This window comes from Marmota flaviventris, chromosome 8 (assembly GCF_047511675.1).
Source record: "Marmota flaviventris isolate mMarFla1 chromosome 8, mMarFla1.hap1, whole genome shotgun sequence".
NCBI lineage: Eukaryota > Metazoa > Chordata > Mammalia > Rodentia > Sciuridae > Marmota > Marmota flaviventris.
The window spans coordinates 79,263,547-79,277,483 of NC_092505.1; the positions used below are offsets into that span (position 1 = coordinate 79,263,547).

Sequence of the window (13,937 nt, forward strand, 5' to 3'; positions counted from 1 at the left end):
GATGACTGGAAAGCGTCTTGTTAGTTGAGCCCGTGACTCTGTAGTGCCTTCCCTCCTTCTGCCACTTGTCAGTGTTAGTGTTAGCATCAACTTACGCTGGGATGGTGGGGGAGTAAAATTTATTCATTTAAGGGTATAATACACTTTAAACTTTTCTGGGGCCAAGGGCAGTGGAAGAAAATCAAGAAAAAGGAATACAATCAAGAAAAAGGAAAAAATGCTGAATAGAATACTAGAAGATCGTTTTTTAATTCTGTGATTTTGTGGATTGATTAATTTGTTAAATTTACATTTGAAACCCAAACAGACCTAATGTGACTTGATAAGAATAGCCCATCTATCAGGGCTGAGTCTTTGATTTGATTCAGTATTTTAATATTTTTCTTCCTTTATCACTTTTGAGTGTGTAATATGTGAGTAGCAATATAACTTTAACTTATTGAGAGTCCAGAATTTATAATCCACAGCTCTGGAAACTTTGAAAGTCAAATGCAATAAAGGGCCCTCTCAGAACAAGTAGAAATGTGTACTCTTGATTAATTATTCACTCTGGACTTTATGCTGTAGTTTCAGAGATTACATTCCAGAGAATTCATTCTATTTACTTTTGTTTTGTTTTTTCTTTTCCCCTGTATTTTTCCAGAAAGAAAAAAACGGAAGGCACCTATGACTTGCCTTACTGGGACCGGGCAGGTAACTCAGGTGGAATTTGCATCTCTCTTCTGTCAGAGGGAAATCCCTCCCCTGCAGGTGGCAGTAGTGGGAGAGCATGGTTCTCAGGCCCACAGAACCCCTCCTCCCCCACCCTGTTAGAAAAGTGTCATTCTTCTTGCGATTTTTTACTGTTCTGCACAATCTTTTAGTTAATAAATAATGAAATAGAAAGTGCAAATTTCTCATAACACGTGCTCTGTTCTTTTTCTTCTGAAATGCTTGTCTGGTTTGTCCTATGTCCTCAGTTTCTCTTGAGACCAGCATTCTGTGTGTCCTATGTGATCATGAGTAAGAAACAAAGAACCATGATCCTTTTAACAGCATGTGCATGTCACTCTGCCAAGTGAAGCCAACAGTTTAGGAGTTCATGAAGTCAGCCTTCTCCATAGTGATGAGTTGTCATCTTCTGAATTACTACAAGTGATACCAGAGGCCCCCTGCTGGTCCTCCCCACTTCTACTCTCACTACTAGAACGAGACTGTTCACTGCTGGGACTAGAGTAGAAAAGGGCAGTAGTGGGACAGATTATAGTGCTGCTGGCACCCCCAGATGGATCTTGCAAATTATTTTTTGAGAAGAACTTATTAAAAACCACCCATACAACAGAAGTTCTCTCTGACTACATATGATAACAGGATTCCTTCCTCATATTTATTCAATAGATTTCTACTATGTTCTGCTTTGCACTGGATAATCTTAATCATTGCAGAAAATTAGCTTGAATTTGAAGTCTAGTTTATATTAATATATATTATACAAATAAATGGTCTCTTTGGCTTACTGTCACAATGAAGGTTGGTGGAAAGGAATGAAGCAGTTTCTCCCTGCCAAATCAGTGGAACATGAGGAGACCCCTGTGCGCTATAGCAGTAGTGAGGTGAATCATTTGAGTCCAAGAGAAGTCACTACAATGCTGCAAACTGACTCTGCAGGTAACTATATGGCAGCTGTTGGATACCAGGTAGAGGAAGAAATGGCTTAAGTTTTCTGAAAAGTGCTATAGGATTTATAGGATCTTTGATCTTTTTCATATGTTAAATATAAGCTGTATTCTAAGGGTAGACTTTTTAAAAAGATGATCTTGAGAGAACATATTACATGTTTTATTCATAAAATTGGAACATTTTGGGGCATTTTGTTTGTTGACCTGGGTTTTGGTTTTATTTTGTTTGGGGTAGGACAAAGGTGTTAAGACTGGCATTAGGAAAGACAGAGCTTTACAGTATCCTACTGTCCTAGAACACATGCACTTTAAACATTTTCTCATATTTTTGAAAAGGAAAAAAATCAGGTATTTTCTAAGACTAATACCATTCTAAAAATGAAATATTTATTTTGTAATGAAATACTACCTCAGTTGAAAGAACGTATACAGTGTATGTGAAATTACATGAATGAGACTTTCTGGCAGATTAACTTATTACTGTGAAATACTAGAAAACATTAAGTTTTTAATTTGGGTCTTGTAAGTGGGAAATCCATGACTCGTGTGTTAATAGCAATAACCATGCCATAGAGAAGTATTTTCTCTTAGTGTAACCTGCAGCTACCTCCTTAAATTACATAATCTCTGTATTAGCAAGAGAACTCTTCTGTTGTGTTTTGTGGTATCTGCAGAGTATGCACAGCCACTTGTGGGAGGAATTGTTGGTACACTTCATCAGAGATCTACTTTTAAACCAGAAGAAGGAAAAGAAGCAGGCTATGCAGACCTTGATCCTTACAACTCTCCAGTGCAAGAAGTGTATCATGCCTATGCTGAACCACTGCCAATTACTGGACCTGAGTACGCAACCCCCATCATCATGGACATGTCAGGGCACCCCACAGCTTCAGTTGGTCTGCCCTCCACATCTACTTTCAAAGCTACAGGGAACCAACCTCCTACTTTAGTGGGAACATATAATACACTTCTCTCCAGGACCGACAGCTGCTCCTCAGCCCGAGCCCAGTATGATACCCCGAAAGGTGGGAAGCCAGGACCAGCTGTCCCAGATGAATTGGTGTACCAGGTGCCCCAGAGCACGCAGGAAGTGTCGGGAGCAGACAGGGATGGGGAGTGTGATGTTTTTAAAGAAATCCTTTGAAGGTAATGCTGCTTTTTACAAAGCATCAATTTAAAGCACATGGCCTTTTTTTTTTTTTTTTAAATTAGTTGTAGTAATATATAGAATGTATTACATATCTGTCACTGAAGTGGTTGGGAAAATGTGGTGACCGAGGTACAGGAAATTACTTATCTCGCTTAAAAGGTGTTGCTGTGGCACAATTACTGCTTGCCTGATAATTTTGAACATCTGTTTGTTACTACTGTAAAACACTATTTTTAATACAGAAAAAGCTCCCTATAATGCACTTCAGAGAAACTGAAAATCACTGAGAGTATGTATTACCAATGCTGCAGGTACATTAATGAACTCAAGAGATGGTTCTATAAGCCTGATTGGCAATAACGCATGGTACTGTTCTTGAAATATCTAATGGCTTGAATTCTCCCTTTGTGAAAGGTGGGTACTCTCATGCTTTCCTCCTCTTCTGTTCCTATATTACTTTCTGTATTCTTTTTTGAAAATAATTAGTGAGATAAGGTTTGATTTGACCACAACCATATACCCTGGTATCTCCTTAGGAAGATCCATGTTGGAAAAGTGACCGACTTTCCCCTCTTGATACTTTTAAGAGTTGAAGCAGTTCATGGACCTGGTCTCATCCCTGCTTATTCTTTCTGCCCCAGGGCCCATCGTGGCTAGCCCCATTCATGTGTTTATAAAATATTTTATTTCAGTAGGTGATGCTTGCATTATCAGTCTCATGAATTCAGATCCTCTGATGTCTTCAAGTGTACTTCTTAAGGTGGAAACAGAAGAGAAACAATTTACAATTTAGAAAAGTCCTAAAGGAGACTCTCCCCTCTTCACTCAGAAGTAATATAAACTACCTTCAAAAACTACAACAAAAAGTAACCAGAACTTGTCCTCTTTGGAGATATATACATATAAAAAATATATGTGTGTGTATACACATACACATATATACACACATAGGTATACATACATACAAATTTTTTTAGTGTCTCATGGTATTTTATAATTTTAGTCAAATTAAATATTTTATATATTCACTTTTCCCCAGAAAAACTAGTATAAGAGATAGAAACCCAACATGTGTTCTTTGATACTGTGTGATTGTGTCTTGTCTATGTGGTAAGAGGTGTCAGTAGTCCTTTGTTGTCATAGCTAGGGAACAGACATCATCACATTCTGCCAATGAAATTGTTTTTGATACCTCCTGGCAACTTCTTTGTTGCCACTTGTTCATGACCTGCCCAGAACTAGTTTCAGATGGAGTAAATTAGATATCATCTGTAATATATTAGCCTATATCGCAAATCCCATTTTTAAATCTCTTTAGACTGGCAAGACAGTGTAAGCTCACCATGATAAAAATATATGAATTTGACATTCCCTTTATCGTAAACTTTAGTGTGTAGACTAAATGTTAAAATGTATTTTTCCATCAGGTTCTAGATATTTCTGTTGGCTCATGCCAGCAGATTATGATGTTTGAATAAAGTTGAACAGTATTCATTTTGCTCACTTCCACAAGTGCATCAGTATTTTTTAAAAGATTGCTTCTAAATGAGAACTGTTTATTTCTGCAGCTTCTCTGCCTTCTTCTTGTTTAATTTTGTTGGTTTTGTTTTCATTTGCTTTTTGTTTTTCAAACTTAGAGGCACAATTTTCACTCATTGAAAACTCAGTGCATATTTTTAAACAAAAAGCACAGATGTTGTACTTTTATTAAACCATAAGTGAATTTGTAAAGCACATGTATTAATGCAGTTATCCCCTTTCAGGTGGGAACAGAGTAAACCATTTTGTTGTTTATACTCATCCTTAGTACACAGGGAATATACTTTTCCTCAAGTCATATGCCTGTTTGAAGCTTTAAGAGATATGTTTCAATAACTGTTGCATTTTCCCAAAGAAACTTGCTATTTTTGTACAATTGTGCAACCTGATCATTTTCCCTGGAGCTTTTTTTTTTTTTTTTTAAATCTTTCTTTCAATGAGAGGCAAATGTTTTCTGAAATGATGCATATTTTAAGACTTGATTCATATTGCCACTGTGCTGTTGTCCTTGAACTACCAATGATTTTAATAAAATACTTTTTACTATTTTTATATATTTTACTTTCCAGATGGATTGCTGAGCCTGATTCAAATGGTTTTTCTGGTTTTGTACTTTTAGTTTGTTTTCATATTAGAATTCTTTATTTCTGGTTTTTATTACATTTATATGTCTGATATATACAGCTTTGGAGACAATCAAGTAACAACTAAAAATGTGAAAGTTAACTATTGTTGTCAAAATTCCCTTGAATTTTTTTATTCATTGCTTGAAATATTTAAGACTTAGTCACTGTGGGTTATTGGATTAAATTTTTTCCTGATAATACAAATATAGAAATAGAATCAGACAGCGATGTGGCAAGTGTGGCCATTACTGACTTCATAAAATTACACTGACTTGGCTGTTACTTGATTCTAGGAACCAGCACAGTTAAAGACATTGTGAATTATGATTTATATTTTATTAAATGCTGTAAGTCTAAATCTTGTTGAATGTGCCAGGTCTAGTCCAGTTATTTAAGTTCACGTTTCATTATTTGCACTTTGTGTTGAACAATGGGTTTACTCAATGGTGAAAATGGTTGAAGTAGAGAATTTATGCACAGGTTAAAATCACAATGTTATATGTACACTTGCCTCTCCTCTTCCCTCTCCCAGAAGGGGAGAGCGGAATGTGAGATCATCCATCTGAATGTGGCCTCAGAGCTGTGGAGAGTGATAAGTCCAGAGCATCTTTGCCTTGGTTCCATATTGTCACCTGGAGAGCTAAAGGGCTATAGAAACACCATGTCAGATGAGGCACCTAGAAAGAACTAGTATATTATGAGGGACATTGAAAGCTTTTTCAACTCTTAAGAGAACTGATGAACCTCTGCCTTTAAAAAAAGAAAACAAAAATTTATTAGCTCTGCCTTTTGATTCTGAACTTAAAGTCCCTAAACTGAAAAATGCAAATAGGCATTGGATGTTATTAAAATACTTTTTAAGTCAACTGTGGCACCAGTTCTCATTTAATTTAACTTGTGACTAGTTTCTTTTACTTTTTTCTTTTATTTGGCACTGGGAATGGTAGAAATAAAACATGTATTGCAATATATATTGGAAGTAAAAATGGTTTGGGTGTCAGTTATATTCTCCCAGAATGTACTTTTCTTACCTCGGCATGTACTGTAGTCACTCAGTATTTGTATATGTTGCTAGAATAGATTGTATAAATAGTGAGATTTTAATGTGTTAATGTGTTTTTAATAAATTGTATATTTGTGTCTTGCTCAGATTATTTGGCTTAAAGAAACTTGAGCTTTGTAGATTTTGTCACACTACACAAAATGCCAGATATCTCAATATTCACTTCAGTCATCAATTTTATGGCCGTTATTACCGTGATCATACCAACATTTGAAAATGCCACTATTTTTTTTTTCTCTTTGCCGAGCACCATCCTTTCTGAAGCTCGATTCGTTTTATATAAACTGTACTTTAGTAGCCAGGCTGCCTCCTATGGCTGTGTGTTATAAGGGAAATATCCCACAGAATGCAGAGGATTCTGGTCTATTACCACCATTTCCTCATCCGAGTTATCAGAAGAATCAAATAAAACTGAGGCACTAGGCAAACGTGTGCTGGTATTAACAGAACATAGTCCTTATAATTAGTGTCTGAACTCAAGTTAAATCAACTACTAGTTTTCTCTGTCTCCCACTGCTTTTAAGTATTTCATTTTGGCCCTTTGTATACTCAGGCAGGATGCTTGTCAGTAACATTGATGTTTCCCAATGATATCTATTTTTCAGCATAGTAATTCTTTTATAAATAAACTCAGACGTCTTCTGACAGTTTTTAATTCCATTGTTATAACCTCTGCTTTTCTCTTCCTTTCTCCTTCACCTCTTATTCTCTTACCCCCAAAGAGACTTTGGTTCTGTTCATAAAATTTGGAAAAGAAACCAGCTCACCACATTTGTAGGACTAACTTATTTGCATCCAGTTGGATGTTTTGGTGCATCCAAGATAGCCAGGTAAGCTTTTCATTTGAAGATTAATCGTGTGAAAAATTGGGATTTTTCATGAAAATACTTAAGTCTAAAAACAGCTTGACTTTTTTTTTTTTTTCCTCTCATTTGGTACTGGGGATTTAACCCAGGTTTGCTTTACCACTGAGATGCATCCCCAGCCCTATTTATTTTTTGAGACAGGGCCTTGCCATGTTGCCGAGGCTGGTTTTGAACTTGTGATTTTCTTTATCAGCCTCCTGAGTCACTGGGATTACAAGTGCGTACCACCAGCGGCATTGTGGTGCAGGCCTGTAATCTCAGCAGCTTGGGAGGCTGAGGCAAGAGGATCGTGAGGTGCAAAGCAACTCAGTGATATAAATAAAATATAAAAAGGGCTGGGGATGAGGCTCAGTGGTTGAGTGCCCCTGGGTTCAATCCCTGGTACCAAAAAAAAAAAAAAAAAAAGTGTGCACCACCACACCTGGCAGCTTGATTGTTCTTTCGGCTTAATTTGCTTTGTTGTCTTCCTTACCTTTCCCAATTTACTTCAAATAAAAACTGAAAATTTAATGGATAAATTATGCCAGGCAAAATATGTTTCAGAGTTTTTCCTTCCTTGAGCTTCCCTAGTTTGGCTTCTTTGTAGAAAGTTAGTTTTAATTGTTTAAAATAATACAAAGCAACCAGACTTAGTAATTGAATTAGTTATTTACTTATCCAGAATTTCACATTTTGCCCATTTCCTTTAACTTAAAAAGAGAAAAAAAAAAAAACACCATTTTCTTCTACCAAATTATAACTTATTATAATCATTATTTAACTAATTGCAGGGGACAAGAGGGGAAGAGTTAAGCCAGTGTGAACTTAGGTGGGTGCAGATTGCTAGAGCAAGGCACAATCATATTCCAGTTCCCCACCTGCCAGGTGTACAGTAGCCAATCACACCTCTCAGAATTCCATGGTAGTCAAAACTGTTTGGTAAACTAAATCTCCTTATTAAGAAGTCATGTCCTTTCAGAAGTCTGAGATGAAGTCAACTATAAAAAGATGTTTTAAAACATCTCAAAAACAGTAGCTTATTTTTTTAAAAAATGCAATTAAAACTTTATTTCCCTGATAACTAGCTTGACCTTTCTTGGTTTTCATAAATATATTCACAGAAATTAAGCTGATGGGTATGAGTCACCAAGCAGCCACAGACTTCATATACATAATTTGAAAAGTTTATCGAATATATTTAAAAATAAACTAAAAATTGCAGTATAAAAATAAAACTAATACTGTTAGCATCATCTTCTGAATCTGGAGGGTCAATCTTGAGTCAAGTTGATTACAAAGTTTTTTTCTATAATGTCTTTCAAAAAGAGCTGTTCTGCAGTCACATTGTGATATGCATTCTGAAGAAGAAAAACAATGTAAAATTACTATATGTTCTAATCTCAAAATATTAATACAGCAATTGAATATTCTGGATCTTAAAAATTCTATATACAAAGCTCAAGTGCTAAGTAACAAGTCACATGGACTTCTGTTACCTTCCTACTTTTTTTTTCCTTGTTCGTTCTTGTGTAAGAGCATTCCCTAAAGCCCACTCTCTCCACTTGAACTATCACTTGAGTAGAGGCCTCTTCAGACCCTGTGGTATCCTGTGATACAAATCTAGGAACCAAAATTTCAAGTCAGATGGCTTTTTTTTTTTTTTTAATAAAAGCACCAAATTAGAACTTATTTATTTTTCACAATATCTTTAATTTGTTTATTCATTTTTATGTGGTGCTGTGGATCGAACCCAGTGCCTCACATGTGAGAGGCAAGTGCTCTGTCACTGAGCCACAACCCCAGCCCCTTGGAACTCATTAAAAAAAAAAAAAAAAAAAAAACTGTCCTGGACATAAGAACCTCCTATAAAGAATGGTTCAGCTTAAGATGTTTTTTTAAAAATAATTCTGAATCTGGGGGTTGTAGCTCAGTGATAGAGCATTTGTCTAGTTATGTTCAAGGCTCTGGGTTCAAGTCCCAGCACCACAAAAAATTTAAATGATTCTATTGATATACTAATTTTTCTCAGTTTTAACATTGTTATTTATATGACACTTGTACCACAAGTGCTACAGGAAAGATTAGAGATTGGAGAAATGAGCCTAAAGTCTGTTCTAGGCACCTAAATCTTTAATATTCAAATGTTTGGTTTATGGTCAGGAGCCAAGGGTTGAAGGGACAGAAGACAGGAATAAAATCCAGCCTGAATACTACTACTAGTATAGTTTATGTATTATTTGGGGATGACTTAAGGAGATATATTTCATGAGATATATCCATATATAGCAGATCACTTCATATGTCAATGTACAGATAACATTTTAATCCTATCACTTGTGGTATCCCACTAATCTAAGAATTTTAAAAAAATAAGAAAATCCTTCTCATTCAATTGAAATCCTCAGGATTAAATTCACCACTATTGATCTCTGATCAATAGTGATCTAGCAAAAAGGCAACCTTTTTAACCATGAAATTTCTTTTGTGGGATTATGTTGTTCTAGACTATCTTCTCTAACAATACCAAAAATACATGAAGGGCAGGGCTGCAGCTCAGTGGTACAGAGCTTGCATAGCAAGCACGAAGCCCTGGGTTCAATAACTGGCACCCCAGAAAAAAGTGAAACAAATACATGAAAATAATTACTGTGAGCATAGCCCTGCTTTGGGGTAAATCTGTACATCTCAAACACAGAAGGTTGTATTTATACTTAAATAGCACAAACATGGTATAATATCTAAGGCTTGGTCCCTATATGGTTTTGATGCACTTGGTAATAATCATGAGATTCTACCAAGGATCTGAGGTCCACAATTTAGGAATTATTGCTATAGTAAAATAACCTCTGGACTTGAGTCCTAATTTCGGCCTTCAATAGCTTTGTAGCCCCCTTCAAGCTCTCGCTCTCTCTCAAAACTTATCAGTAAAGTGAAAGTGAGAAAAATAACGGGCTTTTCAACCATAACAAAGATTATACCAAAGAATGTTACTGGAAATGATGTGTATGTTACCTTAGTCATCAAAGACATGGTGGCATTTCCATAGTAGTGCAAAGGACTGTTGAGGTCAGAAAAGTTATATTTAAAACCAGCTAGGTGAACTTCGTGACATATGTGAAACGCCAACGTGATAGCAATAATTCCTGTCGTTGGGTGTTTGGGTTTCTAAGAGAGAAATGTAAATTTTTATAAAATGCAAATGAGCTCCTTATTTCCAAAACATTTTGGGTTGACCTAGTCATAAAACAAGGATTTTGGAATATTTAACCAAAAATATTAAGTTCAATCCTCCTCATGTCCTATGGCTTAGCCCTCCAGTATCATACCCATCATCCTATATGATCACGTGACACTCTTTACTCTAGTGAAAATCAATTCTCCAGTCATCCTATGCCTACACCTAAGCACCAGAATAAAACAAAAGAAAAATATACTTGTCTGATCAAATGTTAAACTTATGGTCAAAGTCAAGCAGACATTGAGTACATCTTGCAATCCTATTGCAATTGTCAAGCCCCATTCCTACTTTCCAAGATGACAGATAACTTTCTATTCAACAGCCCATCTTCCTACTTTAAATTGACAATCCTTATTGCTTTGTGTAAATGAAAGCAAACAGAGCTACATCATCTACCCAACTCCAATCTACCATCTTATCTGCATCTTTACCCACACTTGCAGGCTCACGCCTCATCACAATGGATGAGATGTCCCTATTGGTGCTACGTCTGACCCCTTTACTAGGCAGTGTGTATATCCCATCTCTACCTAACTAAGCTTCTACCCTTAACCACTTTCTCCCCTCAACATCAATATTTTTTTTCCTCTATTCAATCAGTCTCTTCAGTATATAAACAAACTTCTTGATTCTATGTCATCTTCCAACTTTTGCTCATTTCTTGAAAATTTTAGTACCAATGTTTTCTCTAATTTTTGGACTACATTATTGTCCTTCCTCACTTTTCTAGCTTTCCTGTGGTATTTTAAACTGTGTGCTGTGGTTTGGATGTGTTTCCCCCAAAGGTCCATATGTAAGGCTTTGTCACAATGGTGGCACTAGTGGGCCTTTAAGAGGTGAGGCCTGGTGGGAGGCCCCCAGGTCATTACCCTCAAAAGGGATTGTGGGACTCTGGTGTCTTCCTCTTTATATTTCCTGGCTTGAGATGTGATCATAGGCTCCAATATGCACCACGATGTGCCATCCTTGCCACAAGTTCAAAACATGGAGCCACTCAGTCTTGGACTTCTTTTCTTCCAAAAATATACCATATTTTTTTCATAAGAGGCCTATTTTGTATATTTCATTGTAGTAATATGAAGTTTCCTAATGAATGCTTCATACAATTCTTTTTAGCCTGAAAAGCCACATGCTTGTCCTAAAGCCAGTCACTCTCCTTGCTGCAGAAGACTGAAGATGAGGCTCTAAGGGATAAGTCTGAACACACAGATCCTAGGAAACCCCAGAAGGGGGCAGGAAGATAAACCCAAAAAACAACAAAAAAATCTTAGGGCTATTTTCTTTTTATCCTGAAAAACAAAGATAATGTCCGCAGGTATCAATCTTACTATTTCAAATAGAGGACTTAGAAACTACCTCATTGAGCCATGGTTCTCACACAATTTCTGAAAGGTCCCAGACCCTCTATTCTACTTCAGTTGGATATTCAGTTTGAAATCATGCAAACATACATACCTGATTTTTGGGAAATGTTTTTGGGAAATGAAGTAGTTCAAAAGCTGCCGTTCTGATAATAAAAGGATCTAATATTCTGATTTGATAAGGTTGATAGATCAAATTTAAGGCTGGTTTCTTCCAAAAACCACTAGTGTTCTGAAATAAAGGGTATAGAAAATAAAATACAGTTGTCTTATTCTTTTGAAAGAAAAACACTAAAGGAATCTGAAGGCAGATCAATTTTGCCAACTTACTATTTTGCCATCTGACAACAGTTCGAACAGCCACTTTAAGTCAAGTGGTTTAAAAGCAGCCAGAATCACCGTACTATTGGGGTCATTGTGACTTTGATCTGAAAAAACAGATTCTGGATAAAAAAGTCGGAAGGTTGTCCTTCTCCCAACTTCCTCTTCATGTTCTAAAACAGGACCATTGTTCATTCTGTGGGTAGCAAGACACACAAGATATACAGACAGGTGGAGAATAAGCCATTTTCATTATAGTTCTCAGAGGCTTCAGAATTGGACAAATAGCCATTTATCTTGTGCTCTGAAACCACACAGCAACTGATCAATCTTTTACATGCAATGGCTAAGGAGATAATTCCTCGCAAGAACTAGCTGTTTGATCAAAGGCAAAAAATATTCATTTGTATTTTAAAATTAATTGTGGAGCCAAGGATAATTCAGTTTTACCTCCAGGAAAACTGAAGACTAAATAAAAGAGATGGGAGCACAGAATACTAGACTTAAAAGAGACCTTGGGAGACAACCACAGAAACACCGTTGGATTTACCCATGAGAGCCCTGAAGACCTAAATATGCCCATGGCCACAGTGTTGTGGCAAGTGGATGTGTGTCTAAACAACTAACAGATAAGAAGAATCACATTTAAGCTGGCTTGAAGACCCATCAAAATCGTGCTTCTCTGAAGTGCAGGAGCACCATTGTACTGGAGCACCACCAATGAAGGTCTGTTGCTAGAATGAACTAAAGAACAGCAAAAGATCTACTGTTAGGTTTGTGTATGCTCAAAGCCAAGGTCAGACATGCACTATTTATGCACACACCATGAAAGCATGGCATAAAAAAAGAATACTTTGTTTCCAAAACAGTGTCCCCTAGGAGGATAAATATTGCTTTGCCCTTTGCCTCTGACTTTGTGTAATATAAGACAGTCTTAATAATATTTGAAATGACTTTCAAAAATTTACACCATGTTGTTTTCCTACAAGGGCTTGCTGTGGTTCTAAATGGTCAGATTTAGACGTTTTACAAGTACAGAAATTTGTGAATGCTTCAAAATTATTTTGTAAGTAAATTACCAAAGCTTTCTGAAAATGGAAAATAAATAAAATATGGTGACCTTGCTCTGTAGAAACCAGCTTGAAGCCAGTAAAACTCCAGAACACTGGCCCGGTCACCCTGATGCGTTACCCCAAAGCACTAGCTTTCCCACAGAAGACTATTCTTAGCTACTCCTAACACATTTAGACCAGATGATGAACTTACCTCAAACTTTCATTGAGAAAACAGAAACATTTTATTTTTCCGCCGCTACATCTAAGGGAATGTTGGTAGCTCTAGCCACAATCCTGGCTCCTCTTTCCATTACAAAATATTAACCATGCTTGCACTCTGTACCCCATTCCCCTCTCTCTCTACCACACCAGTGTCTTTCTCCACTCATTTCTATTAGTTTCTACTCCAGCAATATACTACCATCACAAAAAAACACAACAGGTCTTTCCTTGATTCTGTAACCATCTCCAACTGCCAGTTCATTTTTCAACTCCCCTTCAGAGCAAAATGTCTCAAACGAGTTGATGACACTGATTTCTCCATTTCCTCATCTGCATTCTTTCCAACCCATTCCAAGCAGGCTTTTTGCCATCTTATGCCTTTAAACTTACTTTTGTCAAAGTAATAAAGAGTTACAGATTGACCATCTAATGGTCTCCTCTCTGTCCTTGTTTTACATGAGCTCTCATCACTATTGGGATGCAGTTGATCTCTCTCTCTCTCTCTCTCTCTCTCTCTCTCTCTCTCTCTCTGACCAAAAACACTGTTCTCTTGGCTTCTGTGATCACCTTCTCATTTTCTTTTTTCTTCACTGGTACACCCTCTCCATCTCCCTTCACTTTGATCAATTTCCCTCAATGTGTTAAGCTCCATGCCCTTCCTGGGCCCTCTTTTATCCCTCAGTCTCTCCCTGGGGACTCTCACCAAGTCCATAGGATAAACATAGCTCACAGGCCTCTTCCATTGAAACTTAACTTTCTGTGTGACTTATCCACTACGTCTCTCAAAAGCATCTCAAATCTAACATGTAAATACAGAAAATCTTACTCTTCTAAATCTACTTATCCTGCTCCTATCAAT

General features: G+C 36.7%; 2 protein-coding genes across 12 annotated transcripts in view; one reads left to right on the plus strand and one right to left on the minus strand.

Annotated features, from left to right (window-relative positions):
* Nucleotides 1–6,125, plus strand: part of Dcbld2 (discoidin, CUB and LCCL domain containing 2) — an 83,453-nt gene extending 77,328 nt beyond the window's left edge. Inside the window, exons 14-16 of the mRNA XM_027943261.2 lie at nt 644–693; nt 1,510–1,647; nt 2,333–6,125. Coding sequence (XP_027799062.2) covers nt 644–693; nt 1,510–1,647; nt 2,333–2,802 — 658 coding nt within the window. The 3' untranslated portion in view covers nt 2,803–6,125. The remainder of the gene's footprint in view (nt 1–643; nt 694–1,509; nt 1,648–2,332) is intronic.
* The window catches only part of St3gal6 (ST3 beta-galactoside alpha-2,3-sialyltransferase 6), a 330,280-nt gene that overhangs the window by 31,526 nt on the left and 284,817 nt on the right, over nt 1–13,937 (minus strand). For 10 of the 11 annotated variants that reach the window (XM_071615420.1, XM_071615423.1, XM_071615419.1 and 7 more), the window contains 4 exons: nt 11,811–11,997; nt 11,575–11,712; nt 9,894–10,046; nt 5,485–5,621 (listed from right to left, as the gene is read on the minus strand). In XM_071615420.1, the coding sequence (XP_071471521.1) occupies nt 5,485–5,621; nt 9,894–10,046; nt 11,575–11,712; nt 11,811–11,997 (615 nt within the window). Of the gene's footprint in view, nt 1–5,484; nt 5,622–7,531; nt 8,240–9,893; nt 10,047–11,574; nt 11,713–11,810; nt 11,998–13,937 lie in introns of those variants that run through there. The other variant, XM_027943166.3, reaches the window with a different exon arrangement.